Here is a 19,589-nt window from a genome sequence, read left to right as displayed (position 1 = left end):
CTGCGCGGCGGCGTCTTCGCGTTGTTTTTTTACCGCAGAAGTCGTCAGAGAGATATGCAACCACACAGATAAGTATGCGTGGATACATACTTTCGAAAAGCCAACATACAGTGAGAGGGACGGATCCATGGAGGGAGGTTACTGAAGAGAACATGAGCAAGTTCGTCTCACTCCATGTGTACATGGTAATCGTTGAAGTCCCGCGCTTGCATTGGTGTTGGTGTCGACGACACATATTTCCAGGCCTTCGTCCACCATCAGTGATGCCACGGAAAAGGTTCAAGGCTTCTTGAGTGTCTCTGATCTGAAGAAGACGACCATCGCATCCCACGAGAATCTTCACCACGTGTCTTCTCTATTGCAACACATGAGCGATTTTTCTACGCTATCTTTTAACCCCGTCGGAACCTTTCAGTGTATGAGAAAATGGTGAAATGTGAAGGTCGGTATGGTATTCGGCAGTATATGAGCGAGAAAGAGGTCAAATGGGGGTACAATTATGGATTTTTGCAGATTTGGAACCGGCTACACTGTTCATTTCAACAAATACACAGGAAAATTGAAAAATACCAGAACTGCAAACTATGCTAGGAAAGTTGAACAGAAAAAAACATTTTTTTTCCAGAAACATGCGCAGCCAGGCTTTGTTTCACGGTATCGAGAACCTGCATCGCGCGGTGGCATGAGAGGCACTAGTGCCTATATTCTTGTATTTATGTAAATAATCTTTGTACTTACAGAGCTTATATTTCCACTATTATTCTATGAGGGGTTTGCGTTCAAAATGTATATTTCGATTTTTTTTAATGTTTAACCTTTGCAGAGTAGCATTGATGTATATATGAACCTTTCTTTCTTTTTGATGCATTTTTCTTCGTTTGCTAATTTTTTTATTATATTTGAAATAAATTAATTTTTTGAAATAACACTGTTGGAAAGACCAATGCTTGCTCTATCATTTGATACCCTACACTTTAGCATCAATTATATTCTGTGGCAGAAAAAAAATATTCTTGGACTAGCCAAAAACAACCAATTTTTTAGCGGTCACGAAAGTGTTAAAGTCAGGTTCCAAATTAGGCTAAGGAATAATAATGACAATATTTGCAAAGAGATAGTGTTGCAGTATTTGTATAGGAAGAGCTATGGCAGCGCTGGCAGTGTAAGCGATATGGCAACAAAGAGCGTTACGCGAATAGTCAGAGAGGCGGAGAGTGTTTATTGAATAGCAGCGAAAAAAAAAATACCGGGTCTGAGTAACTACCGAATGGGTAGAGTCAGAAAAAGAAGCGAATGGTTTTATAATAATTCAAAGGCAAGCGCTTTAATGTTTGAAGAGAGGTCGGGTTGCCTAAGAACGCGTAGTTTTGAAGCAAAATTCAGTAAAGACGGATGTACATTATGTGGGGAAACTAAGGAAACGACGGAGCATGTTTTAACTTAATGTAGAAATGGTTGGGCACTGCGCGATTGTAATAAGTAAGAGACAGTAAGATCCTTTAGGAGTGGTGGATGAAAAGTAGGGAGACAGGACAGAAATAGTGGGAAAAATAACGTCATTCTGCCGTCGGAGACAAGGTACTTGGGCTTTGAAAAAATGGTGTTTTTTCCCATTAGAACATTTATTTAATTGAAGTAAACAAGGCATTAGACCGGCATAAAACAAAAGAAGGCTTCTTTTCGACTTTGGTGGCGTACAATTCTCCACCACGTTATAAAGGACAAGCTCACAGCATCTATACAAGTGCCACTGTAACCGGGATGAGATTGCAACTATGGGTTGCACAACTACACGGCAGAACTGCTGCACGCATCAGCTCACAATATGATTATCCGATTTACCCGCACGCAATTGACGCTTTCAAAAAAAATTGTGTCGCAGTTTTTCCTGCACTTGTGGAAGCCCGTGAAACAAGATTTTGGGAAGTGTAATATCTTTTTTGGCATAATTTTTTCTGCGGTAGAGGAAAGGTTACGATGCACAAAAATTATCACGTGACCTTGGCAGCTATGCGTCCACTCATGTTTGCCTCATTCACGTGGAAAAAAAACACAACTATAACGTGCCATTCTAAAAAGACAGGGCATGCAACTAGCTCAGCTCTCTGTTATTCAAATGTAACGTGCCGTTCGCGTAAGATAAAATGCACGGTGAAATAGCCACACAGGATTGATTTCACCTTCGAGTCGAGTCGGAGTAGGCGTATACATAAGGAACCCTGTGACTGTTTTTCACTCGCTAAACCACGTAAACATCGCAACCCATGATACACAAAACTGCACGGTAGACGTGTGCTGGGAGAAACATGCAATTGCTGCGTCGTGAGAACAAAGATAAAGGTATTGAGGCGTATTTTGCCCTGTAAATTGGCACATTATCTACACCTCCCCGCCCGTTTTCTGATGGTAGCCGAGTGTTTCAACTGGTAGAGAAGGGCTAGCTCCCGGCACTGGGCCATGTTTGGTTTGAGTAATGAGAACGTGCACTGCGCAATTAATCACCACAATAAAGTGGAGTTCACTTGATTATATATATATATATATATATATATATATATAATGTGTCTGTGTGTGTGTGTGAAAGCCAATTTGCAATTCTTGTTTCACATTATATCCGAACAAAATGCGTTCACATACGCCCACAATTTCAACGTAGGTATTATCATGTCAAGGAAGTTTTTAGAACCTCTTCAAGGGTACGTTAAAGGAACTTAGGCCACTGCTGCCATTAGCAGCATTCGCCTGCTGGCACAAAAATATGTTTCTTGTTTGTGACCCTAATGTATTGAACTATTCAGCAGAGTGCGAAGAGAAGAAACGAGCTGACGGTTGACCACTAAAACAAGTAAATCAATAGTGTAACCACATATATTCTCACTTTCGGTCGTGCTTGCACAGCAGGCATGAAACAGCTGACTATCGCAAACAAATACCCTCGCGTCAAAACACGCATCACCAACATATCTACACTGCCGGGGTAACGCCCTCGGAATGCGCTTGCTCCGGCGTTGTGCAACTCACTGCAGTGTTTATTCTGTTTTTTGATCATCCTGAGCTTCGTAGACAGGGCATAAAGTGCCGGTAAACGAGTCAGTTTTCCCCAAGGCCGAACACATATCGGAAGCGCATTGCCACAACTAACGGGTAAATTTGCATATATTTTTCGAGGAAGAGTGCTTTTTTTTCTTTTTTGTGTCCGACCATAATCAGTTGGCACAAAAACAATCGAAAGTATGGCACTCTTTTCGTTTTTATTTTTCCATGAACAGCACAGTTAGTTCCCGCTGTATAAAGTTGCCCTGTGTTAGAGATCGGAACTTTTGCCTTTGAGAAAGGCAAGAATATATGACTAAATTACTGGAAATATGACTGAGGCGTATTACATATTTTACTATGCCAAAGCGTCGTGACGACAATATAGGTTAACGCTATGATTAACTAATAGAGACGTGGCTGAAAAACGGCCTCGTGTAACATAATTAAGAAGCAAGTCACTTCTATTTCCACTCGTTGCGCATACAGTCGGACGAACGCAGGAAACAACGATGCAGACAGAAAGAGCGCAAATTACGCACTACATCGTTTTTTCCTGTGTGCGTCGGACTGTATGCCAAGGTATTCCCACCATAGGCTTGCACGAACTAGCCCAGCAAAAAGTTCTTCTAAAATGCGAGTGACTTCGTTTACAACAATGTATCGGGTAATAAATGAGGCAGCACAAACTATGCAAGTCACGCGCAGGAGCGACCATTTCTTTTCACTGTTCAGGAACTCTGGAACATTTCAAGATGTGTGCACTCTCGTAAGAATATATGTGACGTGGGAAAAGATGAACGTTCTCACGTTTTCTTTCTCGTTTCAGTGAACCATGAACGGGAAACTCCTCACACTTGGCCTACTGATCTTCACAGTGATGACAGCTGTGACTTCAGGCAATTCAAGTTTCTTATTAAGCTTCAAGTTATGACTATTTCAAGCTCGTTGTATAAGGAACAATTTGTCCAATAATAAAACTAATTGGCGACTTGAATATACTTGTGATTTACAATAGAAACGATTTTCAAGAACTCAAGAGGTAATCTACACTTACAGGGGCGCATTTAGAAGCAAATTTTTGTAGTTGTCTAGATTACGCCCTTTAAGCGAAACGCGACATTGCCTATATAAGGGTATATGGCCGGCGGCCCAAATATCTGATCACACAGAACAGTGCTGAAGCAGCCGCTTCATCGCCGTGATTTTGCGAATATTAATAATATTTAGGCAATCTTACTAAACACTGAGATTACAACCGTGAATTTGATTCTAGAACATTGCTCCCGCGTTTTCACGTCGTAAATTCGTGGATTTTAGTATTTATGCTTACAGAATATACGTGTAACAACTTAGCGAGCTGATTCTATAAAACCTTTATTTTGGCGCCCTGTCAGTTACCTGCATGTACTGCTTAACCTGCATAACCTGCTTAACCTTAACTATTTACTGCATAACCTGCTTTTACTGCATGTCAGTAACCATGCATGTACGTATTTTCGCATATGTAATCCTTAAACCTCAGTTATCATCTGTGCTTACTTTCTGTATGTCTAAAGCTCCAGTGATTTATCAATAGCGTCTGTGCCAACTACAATGATTATCCTATCATCTAACAGGCATCATGTCGATATTGCGTGAAGTCATTGCAGTCTCGAAAATAAGTACGTTGCTATTCTGGCCAGATTTTTTTCAGCGCTGCGTTTAAATGACAAGATACATATTTTATTTTGTTTCATGCGCATGTAATAGCAAGTAATCATAGTTTACCGAGCAACATAAGTTGCAGCCGCTGCTATTTGAATCATTTTATTCATCTTGCACATATTTTTGCTTATATAACACTGTATATACTTGAGTTTTTGAATGTCTTACACAACAGGAGAGCCTACATGCCCAGAAGTCAGATGCGGAGGGCCGAACAACAACGTCGCATGTTTTATTGGTATTTTGGAATGCAAGTGCAGCTGTGGTAAGTTCAGATCACGCATCACTATTTTTTGGCTTTAATATTACTTGACATTGCTCGTTGTGAATGTGCCGCATACCCGCAAATATCAAGTATTTCTTCAATGGAAGCGATCACCCAAATTATCCCGAAAATTTTGCCAGAGAAAGCCTGTACCTGGCAACGCGCGGGCATTCTTTCACCTTCTGATCAATTCGACTAGGACGAGAGAGGTCAGACAAACTTTATACTCAGAACAAAAAAAAAAAGTTGCTCGAGCGTCGACTTGGTGTGTGGCCTGCTTTATCCCGGTGGTCATGGGACCACGCAAAAAGACACGCCCACCTAGATTTGTTTGGACGTTAGAGAAATTATGTTCGTACGAGTTATTGCGGAGTCGCTCGGTACCGCCACACTTATAATTATCTTTGACATTGGCGCTTAAAACCACATATTTTAATTTTCGCTTGCATTGCCTCAACATTTTGTGCTTTAGTAAGTGGTGCTGATGTGTATATGGAAGTTAGAATCTTGTCATGTTTTTTTTTTCATTTCAATACCAGTGGGTGACGTTAACCCCTGTGGATTCCTGCTGCACCGCCCATGTGGGCCTGGCCGTTCCATCAGCTGCACAAGATCTCACGAGAAATGCACATGCAAATGCGTGGCAGAAACAACTGCTCCAAGTCCGTGACCACTTGTTTAATAAAAGGTGTCTCGCCAGATGTAACAGAAATGCAGTCGTTGTGTTTTATACTCTGCTGTTGACAGTGCCTGCTACCAGCATAGTGTGCATTTTCTTCTGAAATAACAAACATACTTCAACAGGCGCAGATGGCTCTTGGCACAAATGAAATGTCCTTGTGTTAAAATGGCTAGCTGGGTGTGCTGGCAATTAAACATGTTTTGCAATGTGGAAAGCGCCACTAGGACGAGTCCACCGTCTGGGTTGCAGTTCAGTCACGTATGGCGTACACCCGCACACCATGGCCCGTGTTATGCGGGTATGCGCCGCAACTGATGCAGAGTTCTTATCAACCCACGAATGGTGAAAATATACAATGGAAACTTCATAAGTCAATTTGCCAGGGCTAAACAAGAGAAAGAGATACCGTTTGTAACAGCTAGCAATACTAATGTAGCAGACAAAGGGGAAAAGCATGCTGCAACAACCATTTGACCGTAACCACGTGCCACAGAGAGTGAATATATCTAATAAATTAGCGGTTCCCTATAAGTCCTGGTGGTGGTGCTTGCCTAACGTGAACTGTGGTTGCAGTTTGGGTTGTCCGACTTATAACAATGTAATAAACGTTCAATATGTACCCGTGCGACATAACAGGCTATATGTAGCCTAGCGTTGCTCGTTTCAACAGGAGTGCGCCAACGATCGCTGCAGATAGTTTGTTTCGATGAAAGCGACATCTGTGCCGTACCGTCAGTACCCATGCTATGTTGGACAGCGTGCTACCCTTTCGATCTCAGTGCCTTCGATGTGCATGGTAATCCTATGACGTAGACACATCTGCTTAAATTGCAGAAATACGTCGATCCAGCTTGTAACGTATGGCTCAAAGAAAAAAAAATGAGGTATAAGAAGCTTTTCTACCCCTAATCTGCATGAAATCAATTAACACATTGCGTGAAATCTGCCGGAATTCTTTTTTAACTTCCGAAGGCGCGTGCAAAGAAATATTAGGTTTGAAGAAATGAATGTGGTAATGTTGCTATAGGTTTATTCAATTATGTACGTGTTATCTATGCATTATTTCTTATGTTATGCAATATGAGTTTGAATTTGATGCACGATGTATGCTCGTTTGTTTTCTTTATTTTGATAATTTTTCATTTTATATCCACCGTTGTGATTGTAGCGCCCTTCTACGCAATGCCGAATGGGCCTATACAGTATTCCGAATATAAAATAAAGAAAGAAATTAGACTTGATACAAGATGGCTGCTTCGGATGGTGTGTTGTATAACTTCGACAAGAACAACCCTTATTGTGCGTGGAACGTCTGAAGCATTTGTTCTGCACCCCTTTTTTTCTTAAAACGTGCAGTGCACTCAGAAGGTTTTTCGTGTCCTTACAATCATGCACGCTTCGGACTTTTGAGACACCAATTTGTGCAAGATAAGAGGGCATTGCAGTGAAGAATGAGCATTTCAGCATTAGTTGAGGTTACGACTGATCAGCTAGTGGGTCTTTATCTTGTTAGCTACTGAGTGTTTGAGGGGGGTATGCCCATTTAATGCTCTAATTGTGGGTCGAAGCTAAAAATAGATGCCGTGCAAAATGTATTCTACATTATTTAACGTCGAAAAGTATGATTAAGGCGGCGTGCATAGCACGTTCACACTGAGGACTGCAGTGTACTCTCGCTAAAGTTATGCTAGCCATGGAGCAAAATTCAATATACGCAACAATGCCGTGAGCCACTATATTGTCATACGCCCCAGCGAAGCATTTGCTTTGACCCGTCGGGTGCTTATAATACTATTATTGGCGACGCGGCAAGTAAATTTAGTCTTAGCTGTAACTTGAAATAAAAAAAAGTTACACCATCTCCCGCTAAAGGCGACCATGAGGCGATGCGAAGCCGGAGCACTTGCACGATCGCGTTCCGTTGGCGTTCGTTGGGCACGCTACCGACCTCGGGCATGCCACCAACCTCACGTCGTGGAACGCGAAGAGGAACACAACGTGCGTCGTTTCTTCCCTATAGCATGGGCGTTAATTCTCACAGGGCGAGCGGGGAACGCGGTCGACAGGCGCGCGAGAGGTGGGCAGCGTAGGAGAGGAGAGAGAGAGGGAGGGCACGCGCATGCGCTGGCGCTCATCGTGGCGTTTTAGAGGAGTCAACCGAAGAAAGCGCTGGACAACGTGCGCAGCGCTCTACCCGCTTGAAGAAGAGGAGACTAGAGGAGGAGAGTAGCGCATGAGCCGCGAGAGCAGAAGCGAGAACGCAGGAGAAGCGCAAGCAGGTGCTGGGACAGAAGTGGAGAGAATAACGCGCAGCTGTTGGAGAGAGGGAAGCAGGAGAGTTGCGCATGCGTAGTGTGAGTGCGGACGCCCAGGCCAAGGCCGCGGGACATACCCCCGAGCAAGAGATGCTTCGCATCTAAAACTTGGAGGACGCTTGAGCTTCGTCTTCAAGAGCAGAACGCGATAGCGTAATCCGCCCCCATGCGCTTCGCCTTCAACCGTGCCGCATGGAAAGGTACGTTTGTGCCGCTAACATTGGCCATTTAAAACTATCCTAGAACGTATGCTGGATGTACAGTTGCGAAGTGACCACTGCACCATAATTATTCTTTTTTTAAATTGGCGAAGTACCCACTACTCGTCTCTAGGGTAGGGTGGCTAGAAGGGGAGGTGTGCTGAAGCGCGGCGGCCAGCCATAGGAGAGCGTGGTCCTCTTTCGCGTGATCGCCGCTAGGGCACAACATAGCGCTGCCGTCTCAGGCGCCGTCAGCGTTTCCGCGGAGACCGGCTGTCAACGCCTGGCCGGCGGTTTGTAGTTTGCTGCGAACAGTTGGCGTGTGCTGTTGATTCATGAGTGCTATGTGCTTCCAAAGATGCCGTCTACCTCAAAGAAAAAAACTCTGCGTTGGTGCTTCGTGCCAGGGTGTGATTCCGGCTACAGGTCTTGTTCGGAAAAAGTGCCCTTTTCCGTGCACCGACTTGCCAAGAACTGTTCTAGAAGTGGGCATGCGCCATTCCGAGTGCTGACAAACCGCTTCTAGAAAATCCCGCTGTTTGTGCAAGGCATTTGCGCCAATAGCGGAATGAATGACAAGAACTCAAAGAAATGAATGACAAAAAAGTCAAAAGAAGAAAGCCTTGTGTGATGTGAGGCAAGCCGCGGAAACGATCAAGTGCATTCTGTTGTACACAATAAAGTTTCTTTACCTAGTAACATGTTGCATTTATTTATTTGGTTTCTCAATTGAACCTGAAAAGACTACCGAACGTTGTATTACCATGTATGCCATGGTTTAATCCTGATTTGGTTGGCGTAAATCAAGTTATCTGCTTTCGCACGTAATGATGCGCACGAATAAAATGATCATAGTGCATTGGAGCATAATTAAGCCACCAGGGCCGTAACTAAGGGAGGGTTGATGGGGGTTCTGACACCCCCGAAATTTTTTCATGCTTTATTTATTTATTAATTTATTTATCATAGTACCACAGTGCCCAAGGACATATTACAGTGAGGGGGGGGCGGCAGAATACAATATTTCGATACAGAATACAGATTCCAACATTTCAACATCACAATAAATGCAATTCACTGTAAACTTACGTCGATACATGGGATATACACAATATTATTCGGGTTCATAGTAAAGTTATAAAACCGCGCGAGTACACTACTAGAGACCCAGCAGTGAACTTGAAAATACTTCATGTGAAGTAATTTCTGCTACTTCAGGGGACAAACTATTGCACTGGCTTATCGTCCTGGGAAAAAATGACATTCTAAATGCGTCAGTCCGGCAGCTTAATTCCTTTATCTTATTGGCATGATGTAATCGCTGCGAAAAGTAATCCCGTTTGTGAAAGTATCGCGAGGGGTCCAGACCCGTTCGGTTATGAAATACGTTATGAAATAGTTTCAACCGCAGATATTCCCTTCGTTTGTATAGAAGTTCCCAACCAAGCCTTTCTTTTGCTTTTGATACACTGAAATTCCTGGTATAGTCAGAGCAGACAAACCGAAGAGCCATGTTCTCAATTCTTTCTAAACTGGACACGTCACTTGCCTTCCACGGATCCCACACAGTACAAGCAAAATCTAAGATTGATCGACCGTTAGACAAGTACAGTTGAGTCTTGGCCTCAAATGGTAACTTTTTTGCATTTCTGCACAGGAAACCTAGCACACGCCCGCCTTTAATGGTGACGTGATTGATGTGACAGCTCCAGGAAAGGTCCGGTGTGAAATATACACGAAGATGCTTGTGTTCGCGAACTGATAGCAGCCTGGTTGAATTTACAACATAAAAAGAGTCAAGGGGGGCCTTTTTCTTAGTGAAACACATATGCACTGTTTTTTTTTTTTGCATTAATAAACATACGCCACCTATCCCATCATTCTTAGACCCTGTCGAGGTCGTTTTGGAGAGTAGTGCAATCATGGGAGCTATGTATAATTACGTACAAAACACAGTCATCGGGAAATAAATTGATATTTGATGAAATACCGGAACAAATGTCATTTATGTAGATGAGGAACAATAGCGAACCCAAGACTGTAGGGGCGTAGCCAGGGGGGGGGGGTTGGGGGGTTCAACCCCCTCCCCCGAACATCTTTAATTTTGAGTGCGTATATATACACGCGCACATACGAACGCACGCACGAACATACATAAAGTATGGATGAACCCCCCCTCCCCCTGAAAGAAATATCTGGCTACGTGCCTGCAAGACTGACCCTTGGGGCACGCCAGACGACACATAAACTTCCCGGGATGTCTTACCATTGAAAATGACCTTTTGCCGTCTCAAATTTAAATACTCGTTTATCCAGTTCACAATTAACTGTATCGTTCACATTATACAGTTTTAGTTTTTCGATTAATAAAGAGTGGGGTACAACGCCGAATGCTTTTTCATTTAATCTAGCAACAAGCAGTCAACAGAGAAACCCTTATCTAAAGCACAGTATAAGTCGTGTGTCAATTCAAGTAATTGTGTTGTACAGGAAAAACGACTACGAAAGCCGTGCTGCTGAGGATTAAGTAAGGAATGCGTGCTCATATGAGTCATAACATTGGTAAATAGAACATGTTCAAGCATTATGCAAGCAACACTTGTAAGGGAAATGGGCCTATAGTTTAAAACACTACTTCGCGGTCCACTCTTGTGAACAGGCACTAATTTAGCAAGTCATATAGTCATCGGGTAATGAAGATTCTTCTAAAGACTCTTCGGGTGACACTAAAATACGTGCACGGCTTCACGGCGACCACTAGTTGCCAAAGTTAGCCGTTCCACAGAAACACCCCCCGAAAAAGTTCCTGGGTACAGCCCTGTGAGCCCCGCTTTCTCAGTAGTAGCAGTAGTAGTGCTTCAATATAGCTTTCCAAGAGGCCTGCTTGTTTTCCGTCGGAACAAAACTCGACTCTGTACCCCGTATTTCACAACCGCATGATACCAGTAGCGCAATACAAGCTGTGCGCTGACTAAAGAACAGCATTATTAGCTAAAGTTTTATATAATTTGCTAACGCATTTCCACTGAAGCGTTTTCCTTGCCGAGAATGGAGAACGGCCACGTTCGCTGACGGCGACCCCGACAACAGCGCCGCCCCACGGCATTCACGCGAATAGCGGCCAACTTTCACGCGAATTCACGCGAATAGCGGCCCGGTCATCACACTTCCCCTTCTAGCCAACCTACCTAGGGTGCCACGCGAACCTGCGCAGATTGAAGCGGCAGAGAGAAAACATAGAGGCGCGGCGAGTTGCCCTTCAATTCGTGTATCAGAAAAGGAAATGCTATTTTTGTCGCGTCAGCCGCTTGTGTGATATGCTTGGTTGATTGCCTTGTGTGTTGCTTACCTCCCTCGACCCCTTCTCTTTCTTTTCGCGCGGTGTCATGTGCATATATATGCGCTCACCTGCAATAAACACCGAGTTGTTAACTTAGCGCTATGTCCCGTCTTGCTCTGTCGTCGTCTGCGTGATTTTTCGCGCAACTTTTCCAAGTTACTGCGCAGCTGCACACTCTGTAATGGGTGGGCACATTTAAGCCATCCACTCGTTGCGCAGTTCACATGTGTTGAAGGCTGGTGCGATTCGACGACTCTGCCACGCAATATTACATGCGTTAAGGAGACTCCAACCACTGCATGACATTCCTATAGCTTTTTTGATGAAGCAGGTTCAAACACTCACGTGGTTTCGTTGTAGAACACCTGCTTGACCGTGCAGAAGGCCTGGGTTCGATTATCACTCGGGCCATATATTTTATTATTTATTTATTTGCATCTATCTCGAATTTCCGATCATTACTATGCTGACTTTTCGCTCACAACCAAGGACGCCGACGTCAACACCGGAATTTCTGCGAAATGAGCATTTTAACGCTGTCGCATAAAAGTATATAGGGGTAAGGGTATAAATTAAAGGAAATAAATCCCCGATCTTAGCTTCAATACTGGTTAACACTCATAACTTTCAACTGCACTTCCCGTTTCTACATCCGCTCCTTTACAGCTGAATACGACGCGGGAGTCTTATAAAATGCTAAAAAAAAGCAGTGTTGTGTTCCTCTAATCTCAATGCGGTGACTTAACGTTCTGAAACTTTTTGAGAGGCCGAATCATATATCTTTCTGGTTAAACCATTTCACATATTAGTGACTTTGTAGAACTGCTGAATGGCGTTAGAGACAAGTAGGTCAAATTATACCGATGGTTATACAAGAAACGCCCGTAATAGACAAAAGTGTAATGATGACTTCATAGCTTTCATGTAAACCATATGTTAATGCATATATGAAGAAAATCCTCTCGCATGTCGCATGTCGCATGCTGCCGCATGTCGACAAAAAAGACAAGCTAGAGGCTCGTGTACTTATATTCAGGAGCACATTAAAGAACTCCAAGTGGTGGAAACTTCCGAAGCCCTCCACTACAGCTTCCCTCATAATCAGATCGTGGTTTTGGGACCTAACGTCCCAACAATTATTATTAATAATACTGAAGACAAAGTAAATACTCTCAGCACATAGTAAAATATGTTTTCCTTCATACTAGGTACCTACGGTAAATCTAGCGCGCTAGCTGCAAACTCTAACTACAGTCAAACCCGACTATATCGAACTCAGCAAAATCGAATTATCCTTTATATCGAACTATGTTGGAACTTGGCAATGTTTTCACGTTAATGCGTAGAAAAATTTACGTTTACATAACAAAAATCACCGGAACACTGTATATATCGACCATCTGGCAACGCGAAACGCCTCAAGAAGTTGGCTTTCGCTCACAATTTTTTGCTTTTCTTCATGAAGGGGCATATTTCCACATGCATTTTGGAGCCCGAGTGGTGGCATTAGGAGGGCGCCGTGGTGAATGAGTAAAAACTGCCGTTTTCCACCTATGAGTTCTCCTCGCTGCGCCGCCGTAAGAGTATCGCAACGAGGGTATCGTAACTGGGTATCGTAACTAGTAAGGGTGTCGCAGGAGTAAAAAAGCTGAGTTACTCTTAAGAGCGTTGTTTCATTCTCGAAAAGCATCGCATTGAGTGAAATGCACTGTTCACTCTGTGAGAATGAAGAAGGAAAAATGTGCTTATACTCCACCTTCATCTGAGAGAGTAGAATGTCCATATATTCTTCTGGCATACTCCTGCTCCTCACATATATATCGATATGCCGGCATACCGCGAGCGATGACCACTCATTATTAAGCACACATATATGCAGGAAAGAACACTGCACATGTTGTGGCGCTGGAGACGACTAAAAAAAGAAAAACAGCGTTTCTAGCACCACCCAGTGCATTTCAGCGCACTGAAAGGCACTAGCATAAGGCCTAATATCCACGTTTTTAGCTTTCGATTTCTGTAGTTAAATAAGCGGATATCACATCATGGTAGTCGGTCACTATCCACACTACATTAGAGCGTTTATTTAATTCTTCGTATTTCAATATCAGCGTTTTTTCGCCAAAAACGTCACGACCGGAGTATGCTGCCCTTAGCCAAATGGTCCGTACGGCTAGAGTGATCTGTTACGGCAACAATAATGACCAAAAGGATGTCCAAGGGGGCGGGGAAAACTTAAGTGCTCAGTGTGCAGTTGAGAAGCAAAACGTTTTCTACACAGAAATGGCCAACCGCTTAGCCAGCGAACGGGATTGAAGTACATATCTTCGGTTACGGTAATCTTGTTTGCTGAGTAAATCACCAGATTCACGTTCCCATCCCGGGAAGCACAAAACAAACAAATGAACTACCTTCTGTTTGGTTGTCGCATGTACGGAGACACTCAAATCTGCGTTTCTAAACAAGAAAATCAAGACAAATCACCTGACGTTACTTGTAACATGAAAAAAAAAAAAGAACACACTTGCCGTTTTCATGTGGCGCTGCGGTAGCGTTTAGCGCTCACAATGTGAGGTCCGTGAAGAGGTCGTCGCTGCGAATCTCGCTTGCGCGTTTTTTTTTTCTAGCGGGGTTTTTTTTCTTCAATTACTTTTTTTTTTGTTGTAGTGCTCGTTATTTAGTCATCATTACCATCTACACATGAATAAATTGTCAAAAGCAACTCTAAAACCCAATTTTAGCGCGAGTTCTGCTATTTTTGTCCTGAGGTGTGCTACTGCTTCTGAGGGGTCGAACTACTCTGTTTCGGCAGGAGTTATATTACTTTGTAAAGGTGGAACACCATAACCCTTTCCGCGGGTATTGCTATACTTTGCCACAAAAAGAGGTGATTTACTCTGGAAAAGAGAGTTAAATGTGGGACGATAATATACTCCCCCAAAGACAGTGCCAATAAAACTGAGAGTTGCCATACAACTGACATCTCTACTCTAACGCGAGTGCCGAAGTTACGTCGTGCCATGAGCTACCCTTTGCACCACATGAAGTGTAGCATTCGTACCTGGCAAGCCCACCATATGTACACAACTATTTAATTTAGAAAAAAAAAGACGGCAGTGCATATGATAACGCTTGGCTACAAGTGAAAAATCCGGCAAAGGCTGTCTGACAGCTTCGCATGAAACAGATTCCCACAATGCGTAGAATCTGCCGAAGTTTCTTGCCTTGGCAAAATGACAAGAAAATATGTAACGCATGAAACAGAAAAGTACGTGATATCCCTATCACCGGAGAAGTGAGAATTGCTGCATTGCGGGAATGAAGATACAACTATAGAAGCGTATACGCTACTCAGCCATTTTGCTCGTTATCTACACTTCTCCGCTGGTCTTTTGACGGTAGGTGATTTGCTCGGCTGGTAGACTAAGGCGGTCTCTCGGCACGCAGCCAAGTGTTGTGCAATTGCTTGGCACCAATTCGTTACAATAAGCTTTACTCTTCCTTACGCGCTCATCCAATACAACCAGCCACAACGCACACGCACATGTGTTGGGTGTTTCAAGAAATGCGTCCGCGCGGCAGCCGCATTTTTGATGAACGCGAAAATTTTTGAGGCCCATGTGCTTAGATTTAGTGCACGTTAAAGAACACCAGGTGGTCGAAATTGCCGAACCTCTCCACTACGGCGTCTCTCATAATCATATCGTTGTTTTGGGAGGTTAAACCCGAACAATGATTATCACAGGAAGTGCGTCTGAAAATGCTAAAAAATACGAAAAATGCAATACTAGCTTCTAGTGTCCATAACTACTCGTTCTGTGGCGGTGGGCACTTTCACATGACAAGAGACCTCAGTTGCGGTAGCAATTCAAGAAACTATATTGGTTAACCTTTTATTTGCGGAGTTAGGCAGTCAGGTCAAATGGGAAAATAGAAGCGCTTCATGCGAATGGCCCATTGCCGCTCTCAGATTTCGTAACAGTGGTTAGTGGTAAGTATCGCAGAGCGCTAACATCTGATCAACTTCGCGGGAACAGCCGAAACCGCAGCGCGTAATAGAATAACTGCCATAATATTCCAAGACGTCCTGACAGAGGAAGTGTCATTATATGAACCATTGATCGACTTCCCTTCGCGGGTGTGTGGGCTATGCTTGCAAACATTGCACTCATGGTGCGCATACGTTAACGAATGCATAAGAACTGCCGCCACTGCAATCGCTGTCGCGAGCAGTTTCATCCTTCTGGTATTCTGCTAGTTGCGCTCATCTGCGCTTCAATTTGGGTTTATCCAGTGAATTTTGGTTTACCCGGTTTAGCCGGTGAATAGCATGCGAATAATAATCGAATACTGTTCGAATAGTTTTCGACTAGTAAGGCAGCCAGTTTCAAAGCAGGCCTAGACTGGCAGGGTAACAATTTACAAAACAGCCAAAGGATTCTACATTTTATTTGAAACAAACATTCACAAGCTTTAACAAAGGAACATTACGATTACTTGTAATCGATAAAAAATACCACGGTTATTTAGACTGAGGCAAGCTGGTATACAGCGGCAACTAAAGCCCTCGAATTATTATGTAACTGCAGGCTGAAGTATTGCAGTGACTACACTATTTTAGGTGGTATTTTAGATGGTACTTTGACAACAGCTTTTGAATAAAACTGGTACATAGATATAAAGCAATTTTCCTGCGCTAACATCATCACGAATGTTATGTTGAAGATAGTGATTGATGGCACTATCACTTCGGTGACACTGGAGTTTTATGCGAAAACAGCTTTTAAATAAAACTGATACATAGATATAAGGCAATTCTCATGCATTAATATCATCATGAATGTTATGAAGATAGTGATTAATGACACTGTGACTTCGGTGACACTGAAGTTTTATGTGAAAACGCCTTCATCCTGTGATAAATATAACGTAGATTCTTCCGTAAGTACATAGGCTGCATACATCTGAGTAATTCGATGATGAAAACAAGAAGTTACCCCTCGCTATTGTATCGTCTCTTTCCTTGGAGCACGTTTTGTCGTTGCTGGATATTCGTAAACTACTGGAAAAATATTTGGTATTTCGAATATGTAATATTCGATTGGAGTACCGCCTCGAATAGAACGCTATTTGATTCGTTAATCGACATATTTGAATATTGACAAACCAATGAAATGGGCTGATCGCATTATTATTAATGTTTTTTTTTGGTGGCGCTAATATATCCAACAATTCAGCGCAGTCTCGACTGAAGAAAATAGCTAATGGTGGAGAAATAAATAGTGTAACCATATACTTCCCCACCTTCGGTCTTGCTTGCGCAGCAGGCATGCCACAGTTGATGAACGGAAACAAAAATCCTCGCGTCAAAACAGGTATCCCATCCGTTTCCCCATTACCGGGGTAACGCCCTTGGAATGCGCTTGCCCCGGTGTTGTGCAACTTAGGGGGCTCTCCATTACATTTTTTTGCTTCTCCTGCCCTTCGCAGAAGACACATAAATGGGCGGTAAAATAAGCCAGTTTCCCACAAGGCCGTGCAAGTATAGAAAGGGCGTAGGCGGAAGTAACGTGCCCATCTGGTTAATTCTTTCGAAGAAAAGTGTTTTTCATGCGATCATAATCAGCAGGCTCCGTAGCAATCACAGGTACGTTTTCTTTTTCTTTGTATTTTTTTCTACATCGCTGGCTATAGTTTCTGTAAAGAGTATTTCTGCAGTAGGGATGAGCAGCGCCTTTGAGAGAGGTAAAATTTATGAGGATGTACCCCTAAATTATGGGAGATATGAATTAAACCAATAAAAATAATTCTTAAGAAAGCTCCAAAAGACAACAGAGCTTCAAGAGATGGTTAAACAATAGATTCGTGACTTAAGAGAACATCTTGGGCAACTTGATATCTATTAATATTCTTGACTACTCGACTGCAGCGTGCAGAGTGGTGCAAAAACAAGTCACTTACACATCATCCATTCATTAAGGAATAGAGACGTAGCACTAAGGAATGCTAGCACTGTGAGCCATGATTTATTTTCACAGTTCTGCAACTGCGCAGTTTTTTAGGAAGTGCTGCAAACCCAAAGCGATGTGTGCCATATGGCCAAAGGTAAGCGTTTTCACGTTTTGTTTCTCGTTTCAGCCAACCATGAATGGAAAACTCGCACTTGGCCTACTCCTCATCACAGTGATGACAGCTGCGACTTCTGGCAATTCAAACTTCATATTAAACTTAAAATTCTGAGTGACTTCTTTACTCAGAATAAGGGAGATATTTTGAAAGAGTAACTAATAGTTGGGCACTTGGAAGATATTTTTGATTTACCGTGGAAATCACTGTCAGAAACTATAGATGTATTTTTTCAGGCGTTTTAATAAGATGCGCAGTTCTATAGTTTACAAGATTAAGCCATTTAGACTAAAACAGACATTCGCTGCGCATATGGCAGGTAGTTTAAATATTTGTTGACGCGGACGTTTGCATGGAAGCAGCCACCTCGTTGCCCTGATTTGGTGAAATTACTAATGTTTAGGCAATTTTATAAAGTACTGAGACGAAGGCCATCAGTTCCATTCTCGAGTGCAGCGAATGCGTTTTCAGGACAGAAATTTGTGAATTCACGCTTCTATATTGTAGAAGTAACTATAGCCAACTGATTCTATGAAATTTATATTTAGGTGCCTGTGAATAAATTTTATATACATGTACGTAATTTGCTGCATGCAACATTCAACTCTCACTTACCAGCAGCGTCACTTTCAGTATGCTCCAAGTTCCAGTGGTTGGTCAGTCACATTTTGCTCAACAGCAACAATTCTTTTATTTGGGCTATCATCTGGAAGGCATCATTTAAATACGTTTAATAGTATTTAGGGGACCGTCATGGAAGACTGGAATATATATATATATACTTTTTTTAGGGCAGCGTGTGTTTCGCCCCACATTTCTTAATGACCTAAAGCGCACATTTTTACGCTTATTCGGCTTGAACTAATCGTCAGTTTCGAAGAACCAAAGCACGCAGTCACCGTTGTTTGCAATATTTCTTTATTATGTCACTAGTTTGGCTAAGAAAAAGCCGAATATGTTCGCGTTATTGCATGGTTTACTCTGCAGGAGAACCGACCTGTCCGGAAGTCAGATGCGAAGGATTGAAGAATGTCGCATGCTTTATTGGCTTTCTGCATTGCTCGTGCAGCTGTGGTAGGTTAAGATCCCGCACCACTATTTCTTCTATTTTATTCTTACTTAGCATGGTTCCTTTTGAATGTACTTTACTCACAATTCTCACGCATGTGTTCTAGATAGCCGATCAGACAAGTTATGCTTCTCTTTATTCCATTTTTCATTTCAATGCCAGTGGAGGACGCAAACCCCTGTGGATTCTTGACGTTGCGCCCGTGTAGGCGGGGCCATTCTGTCAGATGCAGAAGAGATGGCCGCACATGCATATGCAAATGCGTGGCAGACACGAGTGATTCAAGTTCTTGAACACTTGTTTAATAAAGGACGCCTCGCCAGAGGTAACAGAATACCATTTGTTGCATTCAATATTCCGCTGTTTACAGTGCCTGCTGGCAGGATATATTCTTGTGCACTTTCTCCTGAAGAACAAGCCCATTCCAACAGGTGAAGATGGCTGTTTCCTGAACGGAAATGTCTCTGTGTAAAAATGGAGACGGCGCGAATTGGTAATTGAACATATGTCGAGAAGTGGGAGTGCTACCTTGCGGGCCGTCAGAGAGGGACACACTCTTTATAGCGTATGGCGTATACCTACACACTATGGCTCGCGGTGTTGGTGTATGCCCCAGAGGTAATTCGCAGTCTTTATCAATCCAGGAACCGCGAAAATAAACATTAGTAGCTTTATAAGCCACATCTTAACTTCTCAAGGTTAATCAAGAGTAAGACATACCGTTGGTTACAGACTATGTTACGGGAGGGTTTCGGTGCCGCCATGCTGGGCTGTTAACCTTGACGCGTTTTATCTTGAACAACTAAGCGAACAGTGTTACGGTGAGCGTATACACATAAAAACTCTTGGGTT

The 19,589-nt window shown here is 42.9% G+C and overlaps 1 protein-coding gene and 1 long non-coding RNA gene across 4 annotated transcripts; both read left to right on the top strand.

The window, feature by feature from the left end:
• The first annotated feature begins 3,102 nt into the window (after positions 1–3,102).
• On the top strand, positions 3,103–5,802 carry LOC119373786 (uncharacterized). Of its 3 annotated transcripts, none has more exons than XR_007414365.1 (3): positions 3,103–3,144; positions 4,916–5,005; positions 5,545–5,717. XR_007414365.1 is itself a non-coding variant. In XM_037643841.2 (3 exons), exons 1-3 carry the CDS (start codon positions 3,869–3,871, stop codon positions 5,785–5,787), a joined length of 387 nt encoding a protein of 128 aa, XP_037499769.1. In that variant the 5' UTR covers positions 3,867–3,868; the 3' UTR covers positions 5,788–5,802. The 3 variants fall into 3 exon arrangements, 1 of the variants encoding a protein (XP_037499769.1); XM_037643841.2 differs by lacking the exon at positions 3,103–3,144 and adding an exon at positions 3,867–3,922 and having other exon boundaries at positions 5,545–5,802; XR_007414364.1 differs by lacking the exon at positions 3,103–3,144 and adding an exon at positions 4,036–4,075.
• Positions 5,803–18,632: 12,830 nt separating this feature from the next.
• LOC125756323 (uncharacterized) lies at positions 18,633–19,069 on the top strand. The gene is made up of 2 exons (XR_007414367.1): positions 18,633–18,742; positions 18,900–19,069. It is a non-coding gene; the product is annotated as an uncharacterized LOC125756323 (long non-coding RNA).
• Positions 19,070–19,589: the final 520 nt, after the last annotated feature.

This window comes from Rhipicephalus sanguineus, chromosome 11 (assembly GCF_013339695.2).
Source record: "Rhipicephalus sanguineus isolate Rsan-2018 chromosome 11, BIME_Rsan_1.4, whole genome shotgun sequence".
NCBI lineage: Eukaryota > Metazoa > Arthropoda > Arachnida > Ixodida > Ixodidae > Rhipicephalus > Rhipicephalus sanguineus.
This window is presented reverse-complemented; position numbering and strand designations above follow the sequence as displayed.